Source organism: Antennarius striatus, chromosome 1 (genome assembly GCF_040054535.1).
Source record: "Antennarius striatus isolate MH-2024 chromosome 1, ASM4005453v1, whole genome shotgun sequence".
Taxonomy (NCBI): domain Eukaryota; kingdom Metazoa; phylum Chordata; class Actinopteri; order Lophiiformes; family Antennariidae; genus Antennarius; species Antennarius striatus.
Genome location: NC_090776.1, coordinates 25,734,084 through 25,752,124, shown reverse-complemented (window position 1 = coordinate 25,752,124; position 18,041 = coordinate 25,734,084). Strand labels below are relative to the sequence as shown.

At 39.3% G+C, this 18,041-nt stretch overlaps 1 protein-coding gene across 2 annotated transcripts in view; it reads left to right on the top strand.

Moving 5' to 3' along the window:
* Positions 1-17,961, top strand: part of LOC137600977 (transcription initiation factor TFIID subunit 4-like) — an 88,787-nt gene extending 70,826 nt beyond the window's left edge. For both annotated transcript variants that reach the window (XM_068322926.1, XM_068322919.1), the window contains one exon: positions 15,354-17,961. In XM_068322926.1, coding sequence (XP_068179027.1) covers positions 15,354-15,527 — 174 coding nt within the window. In that variant the 3' untranslated portion in view covers positions 15,528-17,961. The remainder of the gene's footprint in view (positions 1-15,353) is intronic.
* The last annotated feature ends 80 nt before the right edge of the window (positions 17,962-18,041 follow it).

Here is an 18,041-nt window from a genome sequence, read left to right as displayed (position 1 = left end):
CTCTCCTGGAGGAAATGGAATCTGTGGGCCTCCAAATTCTAAATCTTAACATGTTTTTGCCTTGATTTGAGAGTTTTAGAGTACAAGTACTGTTGACGAAGTTGTCAACACGTGAAACTGTGAAGCTCAGTTGTGGCGGAACCCTGGAGAGCTCTTTCTGTTATGGCTCACTTAAAAAAAACTCCTGTGTCTTTGTGGGAGTTTTTGGCATTTTAGTACAGAACCTCCAACATGGCTGTTAGATTTAACTCTGATTGCTTTATGCAAAAGACCGCTGTCTTTACCATGGATCAGTGACTTTTCTCATTGCTATATATAAAATTTTGTTTCACTAATTCCAATTGTTATGTCAGCTTTATTGTCAGTGGTCAAAGTTTGAGCTTTGCAAGAGAAAGCAGAAAGATTATTGCATTGCAGGCACTTAATTTACTTTTTTTTGACTACGGCTTAGTTTATGTTTTGAATAATAAATATAGTATAATATCTGGTTCAACAACTGGTGATAAATTAGCCTGAAGGTGGTCATTCTCACCCCTAAAACTACTGCTGTCATTTAACTTCTGCATTATTCTATATTCTATATATAACCTTTTTTTAAAAGCTGTTTACTGCTGGGCCTAGAAGCATCTTTCTTCTTGTAGTCTTCTGCAAGGAGAGGCCCCTTTTGGGCTTCCAGTTATTTTTGAGTTACCCCTTATAACCTAGACCAACCACCAGCTACTTTATTTGACTGAGATGGTTAAAGTAAATTGCTCAAATAATACCGTTCTCTTCTGCTCTTCAGTCTGAGGACCATTCATGTTATCTTTTTTGTACTAAAATGTAGTTGTGATACATTTTTCTCTTCTTTTTTTTTTTAACAGAAAAACAGAACGTCTAAAATTGGCTTCATAAAATGGTGAAAGAGAACAAACAAGGCGATCCATTAGTGAGGATGGGTTATTGGCTGACTTGCCTCTTCTCATGGCGGCCCATTAAAAGTGGTAATGTCTGCTTGCAGCAGTGCCTGGGGACGAAGAAGCAGGCCATGGAAGGCATATTTCACATGCATCAGACACTGGAATTAAATAGACCAATGTTCCCTAAAAAGACTGAAGTACATCTCTTTCTGATGTGTGTCCCGGGCAAAAATTCATTGATCTTAGAATGTCCCTTGGCAATTATAAAATATTAAATCCAAGTCGCACTTTTCGGTTCGGCTTAATTTTTTTCCTCGCTTTTCGCTGCTTTCCATTTGACCAATTTAGAAAAAAGTTTGAATTGGATGGTCATGAAAAGAGGCAGTGATGATAAGACTCTGCCCACTTTTTTATGTTTCTATATTGTTTTCAGATCATTAAATGGAACAAGGGTGCAAGTAAAGCAGAGAGTGCCTGTTCCATGTGTTTTTACAGTATGACAGTAGTATAAGGAAAATAGATGATAAGGACTGAGATTCACAAGAGTGAAGGTTCCATGATATATTAATTCCTAAAGCATGGGATCTTATGAGTCCTTGATGCCTCTCTCAGCACTCTGGGGATAACAAATATTTGTCGGCTCCTTTCTGTTAGCTCTTTGGTCCTGATGCTTGCCTCTTTGACCCCTTTATGTTCCTCAGAGATCACTGTTTGGTTTACAGTTAATTGCGCAAATCATTAAATTTAATATCTGTCTCAATAAATATAATCAGCCAGCTGTTTGACAAGGTACACAGTTCATTAAGTCCCCTTGCTTGTTTGTCGTTTCCCTAATTAAGATTTAGAATCGATCATTGAGTGTGTAATGTACAGTGCAGCTCTGCTTGCACAGGGAGTTTCTCTGTTCAAAGGAGAAGCAATGGCATCCGCTTACTAAAGCTTTACCATTTAGCACACTGACTGTAATGGGAATTAGACATCCTGTGCTAATTAGAGAGGCCAATTAACTGTGAAATTCAGGCGATTTTGACAAATAATCTCAGCAGAATTCAGACATCACTATGTTCATTAATGTTATAAGTCCTGAATGGAGAGAGGATAAAGGCTGTTGGCTCTGGTGCTGTTGTAGATGCTTGCTTGCATTGCTGAAAACAATATATGCTCCCAGCAGTGTGTTGTTCTTGTCAGATAGTATGGCGTATAACCTAATGTCTCCCAAGTTTCCTGGATGGGGCCACCTAATTTACATCTATTTACATTGCATTGAACACAATACATATGATGCTCTGTGGTATATTAAGGACAATAGGACATTGTGCACATTGGAATAACAATGGGTGAGATTTGATGTGAATGTTGCCGATTGTATTAAACCATTACATGAATACTAGAGGAAACAGATGATTAATAGTATTCTGCTCTTACTTTGGAGTATTATTGCCTTGTATTTGCATAGGAAAGTTGTGGTCATCCATTTTTGACAGACAGCTTCCCAACATATGACCTCCATTTGATTTTCAAGAAAAAGAATCGGCATCAACAGCGAACCTTAGTGTTTCCATGTCTCTTATTCTCATTGTGATTTATGATCACATATATTTTTTAGATTGCATAAATTATGTATTTGTTGGACTAATGAGTACCCTTCACTGCCAGAACTATGCGTTGTGAATGGCCTAATATGGCCTGCATCACCAACATCAATGTTCCGACAGTTCAGAGCAGGAGATGTGGTTTGGCTGAGAAACATTTTTGGCTTTTTTGAGAGATTGTTATATACACATACAACAAGGTCCAGAGAGCCACAAAATGTAAACATACTGGCTGGCCTGGCCTGTGTCTCCACACAACACTACTTTGTTGTGTGTTTGTCTATGTGTGTGTGTTTCTGGTGAGGGCAGTTATGTGTGTGTATGTGTGTGTGTCTGTGTGTGTGGCCTTACTCCATGAAAACTATAAAGCATTCCCCTGCTGTCTTTATTACCTGTCCAAACTATTTCAATAGTTTTGTTCCTGCAGCACACAGAAAACACATTTAACCTAGCTCGCAATGGCGCTTTCTGTTCACTGAGTCTAACAGAATGCCACCATTACACGATGGAAGGCAATGGCCGTGGGTGCATGCCGAAGCTGTTTGGATACCAGGCAGTGCCGGAGGTGTATTTGCTGGGCGCCGATGGGCAGCTCCTGCAGCTGCCCGCCTCAGGTGCAGTAAGAATTGAGTACTTCCTTTTGCAAGATGTGTAATTATTATGGCAGACAAGAATGTGGATTTAAACCAAGTCAATATGTAGATAAGCTTTATACACACGCACACACACACACACACAGCTGCATGGAAAATGATGCTGTTATACAAAGTGAACAAAGCTCATTGCCAAAATGCTGTGCAGGTAGGAAGAAAGCCTTCTGGGCTTGTGGAAGAGGAACCTAATGGGAGGAATGAGGCCTCCAGGAAAGTGCTTTACAGACTGTAGTGATGAACTCCTTCACTGAGTCCAAATTTTGTGTTGTTGCTTGTCTTGATTACACCTCAAGCAACCTAGAACACTAATTGACAGCACACTATATGATTTTACTTTTGACAATGCAGTGCTAAACATACCATAATGTTGAACAAGACACTTCTGAGTCTGTATCATACTTTTCAGCTGAACATAATATTAATAATATCTTCATATTCAAGTTAAATTTACATATCCAAATGTGTAAAATGGTAAAGGAAACTTTTATTTTTGAGTAGTTATGAAAACTCTGTGTGCTTCTAACCCTTTTGAGCTTTTTGGATGAAAAACAATATCACTGGGGGGTCACAAATGTTCACAGAAGCGCTCTACAGACATAAAAAATTTCCAGTAAAGTTTCTGTTCGTCTTTCTGGGCCATCTATATAAAACATGACTCTTTCCCCAGAAGATTCTGGATTTGAATTCAACGTGCTCTTCGAACAGTCATTTCCCTGCCTCTCATATTTAGCTGGCGTCACATCAGGTGCAAGGGGATAAGTGACAGCGGCACTGCAACTGAGTGTATGATGGCTAAATTATGTCAAAAATGGTCCCATTTATGTCAATTCGAGATCAAGGACCTTTTTGATAGTGTGAACCGCTGCTGTAAATGTGCTTTTTAATCCCCACCATCTGCATATCTACTGTGGCCCCTTGGTGCGTTCCTTTTCTTGAAAGTGAAATGTCTCAGCGCTCATATAAAGATTTATGTGAAGACTGACAGTTCAGCATACATCACTTCTGCAGAGCGATGGTCTCCCAAGTCATTGTCTGACTTCATTCTCAAGTCAGTGTCTGTTAGTGCTCAGATTATGTTATTCTATGTCACGCTATTGTGGTTGCCTTCTCTGTTCCCTAATTAGGCCATTTGCAGGATGCGTTCCCTGTAGTGTGGTCATTTGTGTTCAATACCACTCAGAACTGATAAGCTGTTGTTAACTGGTTGTTCGTATTTGAAACGTTTCGCAAAGACATCAAAGGTCAGACCACAAGCCTCATTTGGCAACTTCTTCCAGCTATCCATCGGCTGCAAAACACCCCGGTGCTTTGATTATTAACTCAGTCACCACCCTCTCATTCAACTTGAATTAAAAATTAAAACCCAGCAGAAATGACAGTGCCACACCATTGAAAGTAAAGTCTGCAAAACCAACAAGGGCTCATTAGTGAATAGTTCTGAAGACATGCATTCTGACTTGAGACTCATTACACTTCTCCTATTTTAACTCTAATTGGGTTCATTTTATATATGAAACGCTTTAAATATTTAATGTAGAAAAAGTTCTACTTCTGATACTTTATGTAGCTAAAGATACTTGGCCTGCGCTAATTGTCCAGGTTATGAGGCAAGCTGCTGTGATTTCTTGGTTACATTTGCTCTTTTTAGGGAGAACATAGGAGGAAAAGCATTTAACACATTATTAGTTGGATTATAGATTATTATTTTTTGATTAATAGACATATACAGCACATGTATACAGCACAACAACAGCATCATCTTAATTGCTGTTGCTCTTATGCAATTCTCAAGTTGTCTTTTCATTATGTAAAAGATAACAACATCCAATATGTGACTAGTTTTTACATCCAGCGAAGCGGTGATGTATTGTAATCGTCAGTGTTTGTGTGTTTGTCTGTCCGTCCACCAAATATCTTCACAACCATTGCAGATAGAAAGATAAAAGAAAAAGCACATTACTCGGTTGGCAAAGGGGATGAAAATAAGAGGATGACCTTTACCTTGAGAAAACTAAATTCAAGGTCAAAGTTCAACTTTTATATATATTTTTTCACATATCTCAAGAACCGGATAAGATAGAATGACGAAACAAAAGGTGTTATGTTCAAGGGGGCAAAGGGATGAAGATTACATCACAACTCTTACCTTGAAAAATTTGGTCAAGGTCTAATTTTCACTTTTATACCTTTTTAGGCACACATCTCTGAAACCTGATGAGATATACTGTAATCACAAAACAAAAAGCAATATTTTCAGGAAGCCAGAGGCACAAAAATGTGTAGGTCAAGGTGAAGTGTTGAATTCACGGGTGTCGTGGGATGTTGCATTCTCTGACTTATTTGCTTTTGTTTCAAACAGGTGATAAAAATGAGCAATCTTTTGATTGCAGTGGTGCTCTGATGGTAATATAAGTAGATTATAATGTTCATTATATTAAAGTATAAATTGCATACATACATTATTACAATATATATAAAGCAAAAGTGGAAGAATACAGAAACATCAATACATTAGACCACGACAGATGAAGGACGATTCAGAGAGAGCACACTCATTCATGTCACACATCAAAAGAGACTTAAATTGATTAAATTGGATCAACTCATCTAATTTTGCAAGCTTCTGCAGATTGTTCCGCTTGTGTGGAGGATAGTATTCTAGAGCCAGTTTTCCAATCTTAGTACTTACATGGTTATTTTCTAAGGCCAGTTTCCATCATCACTAGCCCATCTGTATTTAGTCTTCTTTGCTGGAAGCATCAACTTGCCCCAAACCACAGACAGCAATTCATTTTATGGCAGGAAAACACGACCTGAGACTTAGAGGGGCTGACTCTCTTGCTGACAGCTTCACACGTGACCAAAGGAGACCACTTGTGTGTCATGGTCATTGACTGGCGTAGCATAGAACTACTTCAGCAATAAAGAGAAGAGACACAATTCTCGGGTTAACAAACCAAACACCCATCTCACTTAGATCACCTTCACCTTCAGATCCTGACAGGATCCGAAAAAAATGAGCAGTCCTGTCAGAATCCAACATGCATTGAAAATGTATTTGACTTAATATGTGTATTATAGAGATATCTTCTTACTTTTATACACAAGTTGAATGCCTTTTAGGAACTTTATTGATAACATGCAGTTTGTTTTACAATAAAATTGAATTCTTTTTTAAGGTAAACTATTGGTTAATGTATTGAAATAAATGGAGATGTCCAGGTACCATCAAGTGCTATTATACAAAAAGAAACCGAATCAGTGTACTGATGAACTCTACGGTCACTGCACATCCAAGGTAAACATTTTGAATAAGAATTGTCTTGAGATAGTACCCTGTGGCGCACATTACTCAAAAACTTTCCTCAGCTATGGTCTACCACTTCATGAATTTAAGAACCAATGATGTGATTCGTCATTCAATCATATTCTGTAATGCTTCCCCCGCTTCCACGGGTCAGGGGCTTTGCTGGAGTCTCTCCCAGCATGAGGCAGGGAGACGCTACGAACACGTTGCCAGTGTACTGCGGAACCACATAAAAGAGAAACAACCACTCACACCTATAGGCAATTTGGAACCGCCCAATTCACCTGAAATGCATATGTTTGGAGGTGGGAGGAAACTGGAGAATGCAGAGAAAAACTCTGCACAGAACAGGACTCAAACCCGGAACTGTCTTGCTGTGAGGCCACAGTGCTACTCACTGCGCCACTGTACTGCCCTGATGTGACTTTTATTACGGTTCAGTTATTAAGTTCAATAAATTTAGTTCAGCTTCTTCAAAACAATGTGGTTAAGCAATAGCAGATGAATAAATAGAGAGATGACACAAAGCTGCTGATTATTAAAATGCACAGCTTTGCTCAGTACAGTGTTTAAAAAGTACAGTTTAGGTCGAGGTAATTATGCGACAATGCATGCTATTAGTCGAGGGCTAGAAGAAAGAACCACTTGATTTATATTTCAGCTGCCTTTTGTTTAAGATAATATCGAGTTGCTTTTTCCATAGCATGAGAATCTAGTAAATTCAGGCAGGTAATAATTAAATTCAGTCTAGAGATTATTTACATTTTCAGTGTTAATTCACAAATTTCAAACTTCTTATTCTGGCTATTAAAGCCAGAATAAGAAGTTTGAAATTTGTGTGTCTGATCATTAAATTAAATAAATTACTTCACTCACAGGTGCAGATAAACCCCCAAAAATTGCATTAACACTCATAGTCAAGAATTCTAAGCATTTCTGCTTGGATAGAGAGGCTACAACAACTTCTTTCAAAATTGGCCCCTCCACCTCTTTCAGTTGGCCAATCATTCCAAAAAAAATTTGAATTATTAAGGCAAAAATCTGCTTTTTATCCTTTATTGTATGTTATTACCACACCATCTTCAGCTGAAAAGATGAAGCTAAGAAACCATCTGTAGTATTTAACCAGGCTTACAGTAAGATTAAAAACAATGTTAGAATTTCTGCATCTAGTTGCCTTTACATAACCATTTCTTTCTCTCAGGTTAAAATAAAATGGGAGGGTTTTTGAAGTTCTTTGTTTGGAAGCAAGGTTCCGGGAGTAGCACACTGTTTAGCTTGGTGACCCTGTGACTGTCTTTTGAGAAATTGTATGAGCAGCCCTGCAGAAATGTGCTCCAGGGTCAGCTTTCATCTTAGCAGTAACCTGTGGACTTTGAAACTCAGGGCGATGGAATTGCAGCTTTGTCAGTACACTACTAATTAGAAAATTCCTGACCCCAAGCAAGATGTTTTAATTATGTGTTGTGTCAACGAGTTTGCAGATTTAATCCACCGTTGATACACACTCAAGTGTACAAACTGTGTCGCACATTGTAGTAGATCAAGTGGAACGGCGTAGGAGCTTTATGCTCCGTCTTTCTCTGCTCCCTGTAACCTTACACCTTTTCTGCACCACGTTTGCTAAGAGCCATCACATGCTTAAGTAACCGAATTAAATGTGCAGTTAATGTGTTACCTCATAAAAAAACTGGTATGATTTGCCTTGGTTTGTTGGAGGCTTTAACAATGTGACAGTATTTTGCTGGGCGTGAGCTCTCTGTTGCAGTGAGTCAGAGTAAGGGAAGGCAGGAAGGGGTTAAACAGAAATTGAGCGGGGATGCTGGGGGCAGCAGTGCTGCAGAACATAGCAGTGTTCGTGCGAAGGCAAGTCATTTCCCGAAACACTGCAGACACATGGCCTGCGGCGCTCTAAAACCTTTGGAGACCAAAATGGCTTGCAGGAGTTAGAAGTAATAAGGTGTTTTTTGCCTTCTTTCTCCTTGACTGAAATTCTGCACGGTTGCTATGCATTGCCATGGAGCTGTGTAGCTGTTTTTATGGTTTATGTGGGTATTAAGATGCTCTGCAACTGGCCATTTTTGAGATTTGTTGTTCCTTAGCTCTGAACCAAATGGAAGTTGTTTGTTTTTAAAGTAATTCTCTCATTTTTTCCCATGATCAGAATGCTACACTTTAGTCTTATCAAGCTTTGTGTCTTTCCCATTCTCCCCCATGTCTCTGCTGTACAGAAAATGACAGAATATCTAAAGCATGTATGAGACAAGAAAACTGTTCCAGCCAAAATGCGTCATTCTGCTCCATTTCTTTAAAAAAACAGTGACAATGGCACCTTGTTCAAGCTTTTCACGTAAAAGGAACCTGTGATCGGAACAAAGGCCACCTGTGTGCGGTGGTATAAGGCCATCATGACCCCTCTGATTATCACAAGGCTGAACCAAAACCCTTTTCATTCCTTTCCCATGCTTCTATTAATCTTGCCTGCATTGTCTGCTGTAAAGGCAGGTTCCAGCATATAATCTGTGTATATACATCTGTGAATTATTATTCTAATTCTTTATACGTTTATTGGAGCTGAATAAACTCCACATCAAATACATCACTCGGGCAATGTCAGAAAGCCCGGGGCAAATCAGCCGACATCTGTTAACTCTTTCAGAATGGCCTCATCTAACATGTCTGTGGGCGTAGAGGAGTGAGAAAAAGGAGACGTGAGAGAGGGAGGGAGAAAGTCTCTGTTGCTGATTAATGGCGGCCGTAGGAGTGGTGTTTCAGCCCGAGTGAAGAGATGAAACTGGGCTGCACTCCCACGGCTGGGCTCCACACTGTAAACACTCTGGAAGGACAAGACGGCGTTCCCCGGCTGAAATGTGGCATGGAGAAGAACATGTGGGAAAGCTTTGCACTCTGGTGCATAGTCAGTCATCCAGGCACTAGTCAGTCACTCCTTGAGTAAGTAAATCGGTCAGCCAGTTCTTGAGTCAATCAGGCCTTCACCCAGTTCACCAAACGGACAGATCTTCTGTTATTCAGGCAGCCTGGAAGCCAGTTTTCCAGTCAGTCATTCCTCAGGAGGAGATACCCATCAGGGATGCCCGAGTTGCCTGTAAGCTCCAGAATCTGGTTGTCCTCCACAAAGGAGAGCAACATATCTCAAATTTATCAATACTGTGACTTGTGAGGGCTGCTAATTCTTCGTTTCCTTTCGGCTTTTCCCTTCAAGGCTGCTAATATCCACTCATAATTTCACATTCAGAAAAACATTAATAGTTCAGCTTCTGCTCTGCTTCTTTATGTAGTTTGTCAATAGTCTGTCGCTGTTACGCTCTACACAGTGTGCCTAAGCTTAGACATCAGACATGAAAATGATTTCTAGTGTCATCGTTATATAAAGTAAAATATTTTGTATAATGATATGTATCATGAAAAACTCTTTCTATGTCTTTCTCTCCATGGGCTTGTTTTAATTCAACATGAATGCTGATCAAATACTCTGAACCAGTTCTGGTTAACTGCATGTTAACTGGGGTGTCATCACATACCAGTACAAACAGTATGTGTGCGCTTTTGTTCTTTTCCCATGTCTGCAACTTCTGCTGTCAGGAGTGAAGTGCTGAGACAGCAGTTTGGCCAGTACTGGGGCCACGCTGCTTTGTGTGCCTGGCAAAGTGAGCCATTAACCCAGCGCCCTAAGGTGTGACCTCGGCCAAATCCAATATTGGCTCCGGCATCAAGGCACAGGTGCCACTCAGGGTTCAAAGCCACACATCAGCAGGAACCCTACCACTGCTCATGTCCTCAGCTCACTTTCCCCCCTGTCCCGGTAAAGGACTGAATGTCAGTTCTCCAACACAACTCCAAGCATTGCTGCAGCTGCTGCACATTTCATTTACTTTATTCCACTCAGACATTCTCTAGACATGCCAAGTTGACACAATGACGTTCTGTTTTGTTCCACCTCTGACAGCAGTGGAAGGTGTAAAAGTGACAAAGAGCACATTTGCATAAACGTGAGATGGAAAGTCAGGACAGGGCTGTGACATTTTTTGGAAAAATACAGTATGTTTTGTTTGAACTGTAATCTGAATCTGCATCTGGCAAACACATGAGATCTATCACACCTTCTTTGCTGGGCACTGTTACCGGAGCAGTATATAAATAAGACTAGAGAACAAAAAAGAGTGAAAATGTGCAGTAGTCCTCTGTTACTTGAAGTGAATGTTGTGGGAACATGGAGGTGTGACCTGCTGACCTGGAAAAAAATCTGGGTTTTTTTGTATCTCTGAGCATCATGGATGTGTTAAAGAATAGATGAGGCATTTTGGAAATGATGGTGGTTCTTATTATTATATTATTATCAAGGCGGATGACCGCCCTCAAGAGTCTGGGTCCTGCCCGGAGTTTCTTCCTCAATGAGGGAGTTTTTCTCCTCCGCTGTCGCTTCTGCTTGTTCTGGAAGGTCCTGTTGGGTTTTTCTGTCTGTTAAAGCTCTTTGAAATGTCTACTGATGTGATTAAGCGCTATACAAATAAAGGTTGATTGATTTATTATTAGTAGTATTAGTATTAGTATTTTGTTATATTTTTTTATTTAAATGAGTTGTTCCCATGCCCAGGAATATCTTTTCGTACTGCATCTTAAGTTATTAATGAAACAAGAAAAATAAATACTGTATATTTATTAACAAGCAACATCCTCTGTAGCATTTGCAGACAACAGTAAACATACAAAACACAACAGTATTTTCCTATTCGTTTTTATTAGAACTGTATTTGTTTTTTTAAAACTCCTAACAGTTCAAAAAAAGAGGGTTCATTGAAGAAATTTAATTGAAGTTGTTGAAGTTTTAGCGACTGATTCTCGTGTCAGAATGAGAATGACTGAAATCTGTCTTCTCTTTAGTTCTCTTTTATCCTATTATTCCACATACACAACTTCATCATATGACAAACTACGCAAAGACAGAAGCCAGTAAAGAGGCCTTATTACTCCTCTCCTCTCCTCTCCTCTCCTCTCCTCTCCTCTCCTCTCCTCTCCTCTCCTCTCCTCTCCTCTCCTCTCCTCTCCTCTCCTCTCCTCTCCTCTATTTTTGTCTCTGTCCCTTCCTCCAAACAAGTCAAATGTCTGAAGAGATGTATCGAAGTATCCCTGTGTGCTCTGTACGATGGATATGTCATATGACATAATGCCTCCCAGCGCCCATCACAGATAAAATGACAGATGCTGTTTTTTGCCTCATGGATCTTTCTCGGCCAAGCTGATTTTGAGACTTTAAGTTTTGTTCTCCTTCTCCCTCTATTTGTGTCTCCTCTCCTGTTTTTACTTTTTCTTTTCATCCACCGTGACCTGACAAAGCCTGCCATTTTGTTTTTCATGGAATTTCAGACACAATTACTGCGTAATTGCTAGCGACAAGGAAAGCATGGTTGTTGATATCTCACTTTCCTTTTTAACTGACACTCAGCCATCTGCTTGGTTTAGTGTTGGTGTTTACCCCTCCCATCCCCACTCCCTCCTACACAACATGATTTTCTGTGAATGCTAGTGAGAGAGATCAGACTCCATAGTTACTGACAACAACACAATGGTGTTTGCTGGCACATGGAGGGCATATAAAGACAGAGAATAGGGAGGCTGTATTGAGCGAATTTTTGGACAAGCTCTGACCTTTCTGTCTTTATTTGGATCACTTGAAGCTGCCCTTGTCCCTGAAGGGAATGAGGCTTTCTGGGAGCTGTGACACACTATGGGAGCAGCGATGTCTGGCTATATTTGCCGTCATCTTCCTCCGCACCATGACTGCGGCTACCACGCCACGCCAGCAACAACTGCTGATGGCTACCCACTGTCCATCCATCCAGGTGGACGGATGGCTTTGATTACTTAAATCTGTGGCACTGTCACTGGCCTTACTTGTGAGTGGCAATAATTGGCATGATGGTGGGCAGGCCCATCTTTCACATGTGGTCAGCCATGATTGACCAGATGAGGCCAAAGCTGCTCACTAAAGTGAGGTTCTGGTAAGCCCCAGGTGATCCTGGTCCCACTTGGACCTTGGCCTGGGGCCGGCCAGCATAAGGTAAGGGCCAGATTGGTATAATTCACCTCAGATCAACAACATACTAAGTTGACTGAAACTTTATAGTTAAAATACAGTGATCCCTTGTTACTCGCAGTTAATGCGTTCTGCGATATAGCGAAAAACGATTTTATTATTGAGGGTAATTTAAACGTTTATGAACCCTCCCCATATTAAACCACCTTATATCTGTATTACCTACTCCCACACTATTACAGACTCTTCTGTGAGTCCCAGTGCGCAGGGCACACAGGGATGCTGTCAGCCAATAGAAGGCCCGTACGATATCACGTGACTACCTACTAAAAACCTACGATGTAGTGAAGCAGTGCATCTTGAAGCGTGAATAAGCGAGTGATTACTTGACTTTAATGTTAATCGTTGATGTCATACACTTTAGTTTCATTTCTATATACAAAATTGACAGCAAATACCAACTGGCAGATTTTAAGACAGTTTGGTGCGAAGATGGGGTACAATCCAGAAAAGAACCTGTTAAGTTTAGTACAAATCCAAATAAAGGGGCATATGTATGTTTTTTTTTTCTCATTTCTTGAAATATTGTCATAGTAAGTGTTTTTTAAATGAACCCTAAGTAGGCAAAAGTATTTAACCAACTACCATGAACATAGTTATGGGTGCCAAGAAACCTGACTGAAGTGTTGGATTGCTGAGTAACAGGCTGAGTTCCATTTCAGTTTTCCCTATTTGGACTTGCATATCTCCTGCTTTCACACATAGCATGATTAAATGATGATTTAATTTATGTAGATTTAAAAAAAATAGAAAATCAACTTAGGAAATGTAGTTATCCCATTCCGACATGCTGAGGATGGCCTTGCTGGCATGTATTTATTGCAGACCACGTCTGCTGGTTGTAAACATACCTGTAATTCCAAATTAAAAAACGAATCAAATGAAATCCCAGGAGAAGCTTTTTTTTTTTCCAGCAATACAAAATTTATTGGAAAAGTCATATTAACATATAAATGAGAATGTATTTGATTACACACAGTCAAAAATTAATACTGGCCTTAATACTGGCCTGACAGTGCATGGCTGCCAGTAGGTGTGGTGGAGGTATGTTGGTGGTAAAAGTGGCCTGGCTAGCCTCACTCATCATCCAGCATCCAAGACAAGTATGAGGGGGTGGGAGCTGGAGGGACTTTTGTTTTGCTTCTTGTAAATTCATACCCATCATATGTTTGCAATTAAGGCCTGTCTGTACTGTGTATTTACAGAGTAGAGCAATCAATATAATTGTGAGAGGGTGTTTTTCACTGAAATGTCTGTCTTATTTCTCTTTGTCTTTTTTCTGTTCAAGTGGGCACTTGCTGGGTTTGTTTCTCTGTGTCCAAATGTAAATGCATCTCTTGATTTGTATCAGCCTCTGTATACATTCTCCTTTTATCATTCTTGTTTTTCCTGGATCAAATGCAAACAACAAGGGCTGCATTTCACAGTGAGACGTCAGCTCAGATCTATGTCAGCAGCCTTGTTTGTTAAGAGGGAAAATCTGCTCTTATCCAGGGTGAAGTGACAAGCTATGGAGCACACAGATAAATCGATGGCTTCCTCACCATTGGAGCATGTCACCAGTGTTTTTTTGCAACTTGTGTTTCCCCAGTTAAAGAGCATCTCTCTGAACACTCTGCTGCACCTGAAGATCTGGACGTGGTTAGGAAATCTTTATGCTGTGCGAGATGAATTAGTTCTTTAATTGCAAGTGTATACATGCTTAGAGCCTGAAAAATATCTTACAATTGATACTGTCAATGTTTTTCATCCAGCAATGATTATACCTCATTTGTATGGGAGACGGAAAACACCATTTCCTCCTTCTGAACTGTTAGTGACTTTCAAAATGGAAACTACACGACTGCACCGCTGAAGAGTGTGGGCAAATGTCCAGATAGAGAAAATGCAAAACATACATCCATAAAGAATAAAATAAATTTAATGAAATACAGATATATTAAAGCAGTTATTTGATGTTTCTGATAAAGAGCAAAGTAATTTTATTTGCAGTCCCTTTTAAAACTTAATACATAAGGACACTTTGTCATTTAAGTCAGTACTGAAGCATTTGGACGACTGGGATCAACATGTTTTCTGAGGAGCACTAAAGTAGTGTCAGTGGCTGCTGTTGATTGATATCAATGACCTTCACATATTGAAAACTCAAAACTTGAATATTCTCACCTGATTAGTTTCAGAATTCCTGCACAGGAATAGGGAAAATCAATTTTTGCATATCTGTGTCGAAGAGAAATTGACCTGGACAGAGTCAAATGTTCAGAACAATACCATCCTGTAGACGATAAGATGATACAGAGATGATACAGATGGAAATGCTTATTAGCATGCTATAATATGAACAAACATAAGTAAAATTGAAGATCAAATTGCATTCTGCTGCATTATCATTGATCACATTTAAACAGCACTTAAATACATGGTGTCATTTTTAGTCAGCAAGCATATTAAAAGCTCATTGCTGCGGGTTCTGTTCTTTATTTCTCATTGATTGAATGTAAGTCAGATAGTTTTGAGTCTTTTCCGTTGTTCACATGTTGTTGATGTACTCTCAACTTTTTAAGTGATGCTTTTTTATTTGTGTGTGGACTTGCAAACACTCTTTACCGAGGTTTATTCCAAGCACAATCCTGTTTCTGTTATTGGACAAAAGTATTAATATCTTTAATCAAAGTATAAGTATACAGTATATCAAGATAATATAAGTAAAATACAGTGTGAAGATTTTGATATGCCAAGTGACATCTCTCCCCTCACGTCACCTTTTGATCTCTCCTCTGTCTCCAGGTTTCAGGCAGCACGATGGGCTCCCCGGCCACCTCCTCCACCCCGTCCACTTCATCGCGCCAGTACACACGGCAACGCATCACTCGCGTCAACCTCAGGGACTTAATATTCTATATGGAGCAGGAGAGAGAGACCGCCCACTCCCTCCTCCTTTACCGTGCCCTACTCAAGTAGCTTCTGATCCACTCAGCGCCCACCTCGACCTCCTCCTCCTCCTCTTTCCTAGCCACGTGCCTTCAGATCAGGTCTAATGTTTCAGCTCTGTGTCTCCATATGTACTGTAGCGACATTTTATTTAGCTTTTAATAAGAAGAGAGAGGGAACCATACAAAAACAAAAGAGTAGTTTCATGTCTTCTTGTTTAGATTGATGGCGTGTTGTAAGTTTAAAGGCCATATCAAATTTTCTCGTGCTTGTTGAAGAAACAAAGTAATTTTTGCTTCACAGAACTTGATTCAGCACTTGCTCCATGTGTGTTTGGTAGTTATTTCCTGTCATTGGCCGGATCTCAAATGAATCAAAGCGCAGATTGTTTTAGCAAAGAGAATTATGTTCCCTTTTTGTTACTGCCTAGTGGCAAGATATTTGTCGAATGGATGTGAGTGTAGGTTAGCTGATCAGTAGACTAGAGGCTTCACTGATTTCCATAGCGAGACACCATCCTGAAACGTTAAGATTCCAAATAACAGCATCATGTTAGTTTCCTCACTGTATGTGTAAATAGTTATTTTAGATTTATTTTACAGCATGTATATTTTTGTCACATCGGCTTTCTAAGAAAAGGAGTAACTCCCATGTGTTGATATGAAAACCTGATGTTTTTAAAACCATGTGCTTAAAATGAGTCAAGATTAGACAGTTTATTACGGTTTCATGTAGAATACATGATAAGGCAGAGTCCATATGACCCTTCTGCAATGGGCAGTAAACAAAACCATCGTCACACTATGAAACCATTTTCCCGTCTTGAACGAGTTAATATGCTTTTTTTTTTTAGAATCATAAATAATGTGAACTTTGCTTATAACTAAGTGTTTGTACGTTGCGTACTATCATGCTCAAAAATGTATTGTTACCTAGGTGAGAAGAGGTGATGACTGGGGAGAGTGAAACATACCCTAATCTTTTCCACTGTGTACTCAGTGACCCCCCCCCCCCCAGCCCTACACCAACATTACTACCGACTGAATGCTAAAGGTAGTCCATGAAGCGATTCGGTGAACAGCACTTACACTTGTGGATTTTAGTCCAAAATTGAACATCACCATTTTAATGTCGTGTTTATCTGCTGGGGGAAGCAGTTGATTTCAGTTCAACATTTATTTAAATTTTGGTCCCTTTATCTGTGTTATCTGTTGAAGGGATAATTGGGATGATATACTTACTTTTTACATGTCCTGTTGCATTGCCTTTACAAAAAAAAAAGAATCATTATTGTATTATGTAACTTTGTCCATTATGTTTTTCTATTTAACTAAATATCTTGGCCTCTATGCAGCTTTTCTTGTCACATTGAAATTTATTTAAATATGGGTGACATTTTGAACAACTGTTGTGTGTTGTACATTTTGACAGCACTTTTTTAATATCTATTTTACTTGACAACTGAAAGCTGTCACTGTATTATAGCAAAGAAATGAAATTTTAAGTAGTAAACAGTATTGCCAACTTCTGTCAAAAGAGACTTATTTTTAACAATTAATATATTTTCTTTTCTTTACTTACTGGATTGGCTTTATGCTTGACACATTTTCATAAATTCTATCTCCAAAATACTATGTTTTCAAAACAAGCACAACAATGATGTTTTCAGATGTTTTTATTGGTGATTTCTATGGTTTCTGGTGGTTTCACAGGACATTTCTACTTAGACTACAGCTTTTTAGCCAAAATATTAGGGCAGTGTTACTGATGGAAACAGATGGAGAAATTGACATTTCAATGTAAGGATAATTTGTAAATATTGTTTACAAAACTATGTGTTTATTAGAACCACGTTATTTTTGGTAAACTCTTGTACATATCTTGAAGATTTCCTGTTTGTGTGAAAAAAAACGATACTTAAGTATTTGTACCTATTTTGTAAAGGAATAAATAAGCTGTTTACTAAATGGAGCAGTTTTGCACTTTGCCCACTTCCTTTTTTGTTTGACTTCCACATGAAAATGTCTGCAGGAGCCTTTAAAGCAATTAAAAAAATATTGTACTCTAAAATGACTTAATAACTAAGTAATATGTTTCTCTCATTTCATTCCTCCCAAAATAATTATATTAAAGCTGTTATGTTTCTGAAAGATGGTTTTACCTAAGTCAACTGCTAATTCAGCCTGCTTCATTTCCATTTCTAACATTGCGCATGCTAAGTACAAACTGAGTGAAGCGCTCGTGCTCAACTTGGAAAACTCCCCCTAGGTTTCTGCTGCTAATTAAGCAGAAGCATTTTTCAAAAGACCAAAGTGTTTAACTCAGTGTAAAATATTAGGGTAGAGCATATCGGTTGTTTTATTTTTACAACACCCTGGCCTATTCCCCAGTCCCTCTGGAGCTGTACAAGGCCTATCTGGGAACAACCCTGAAGATGACCTTCGACCTTTGCAAAGCAGAATGAATTGGTGTAACCTTTAGTAGCTAGTCAGGGTGGATGCTAGGAAGATTTACCAGGTTTCATCCATTATCTTTCAAGACTCA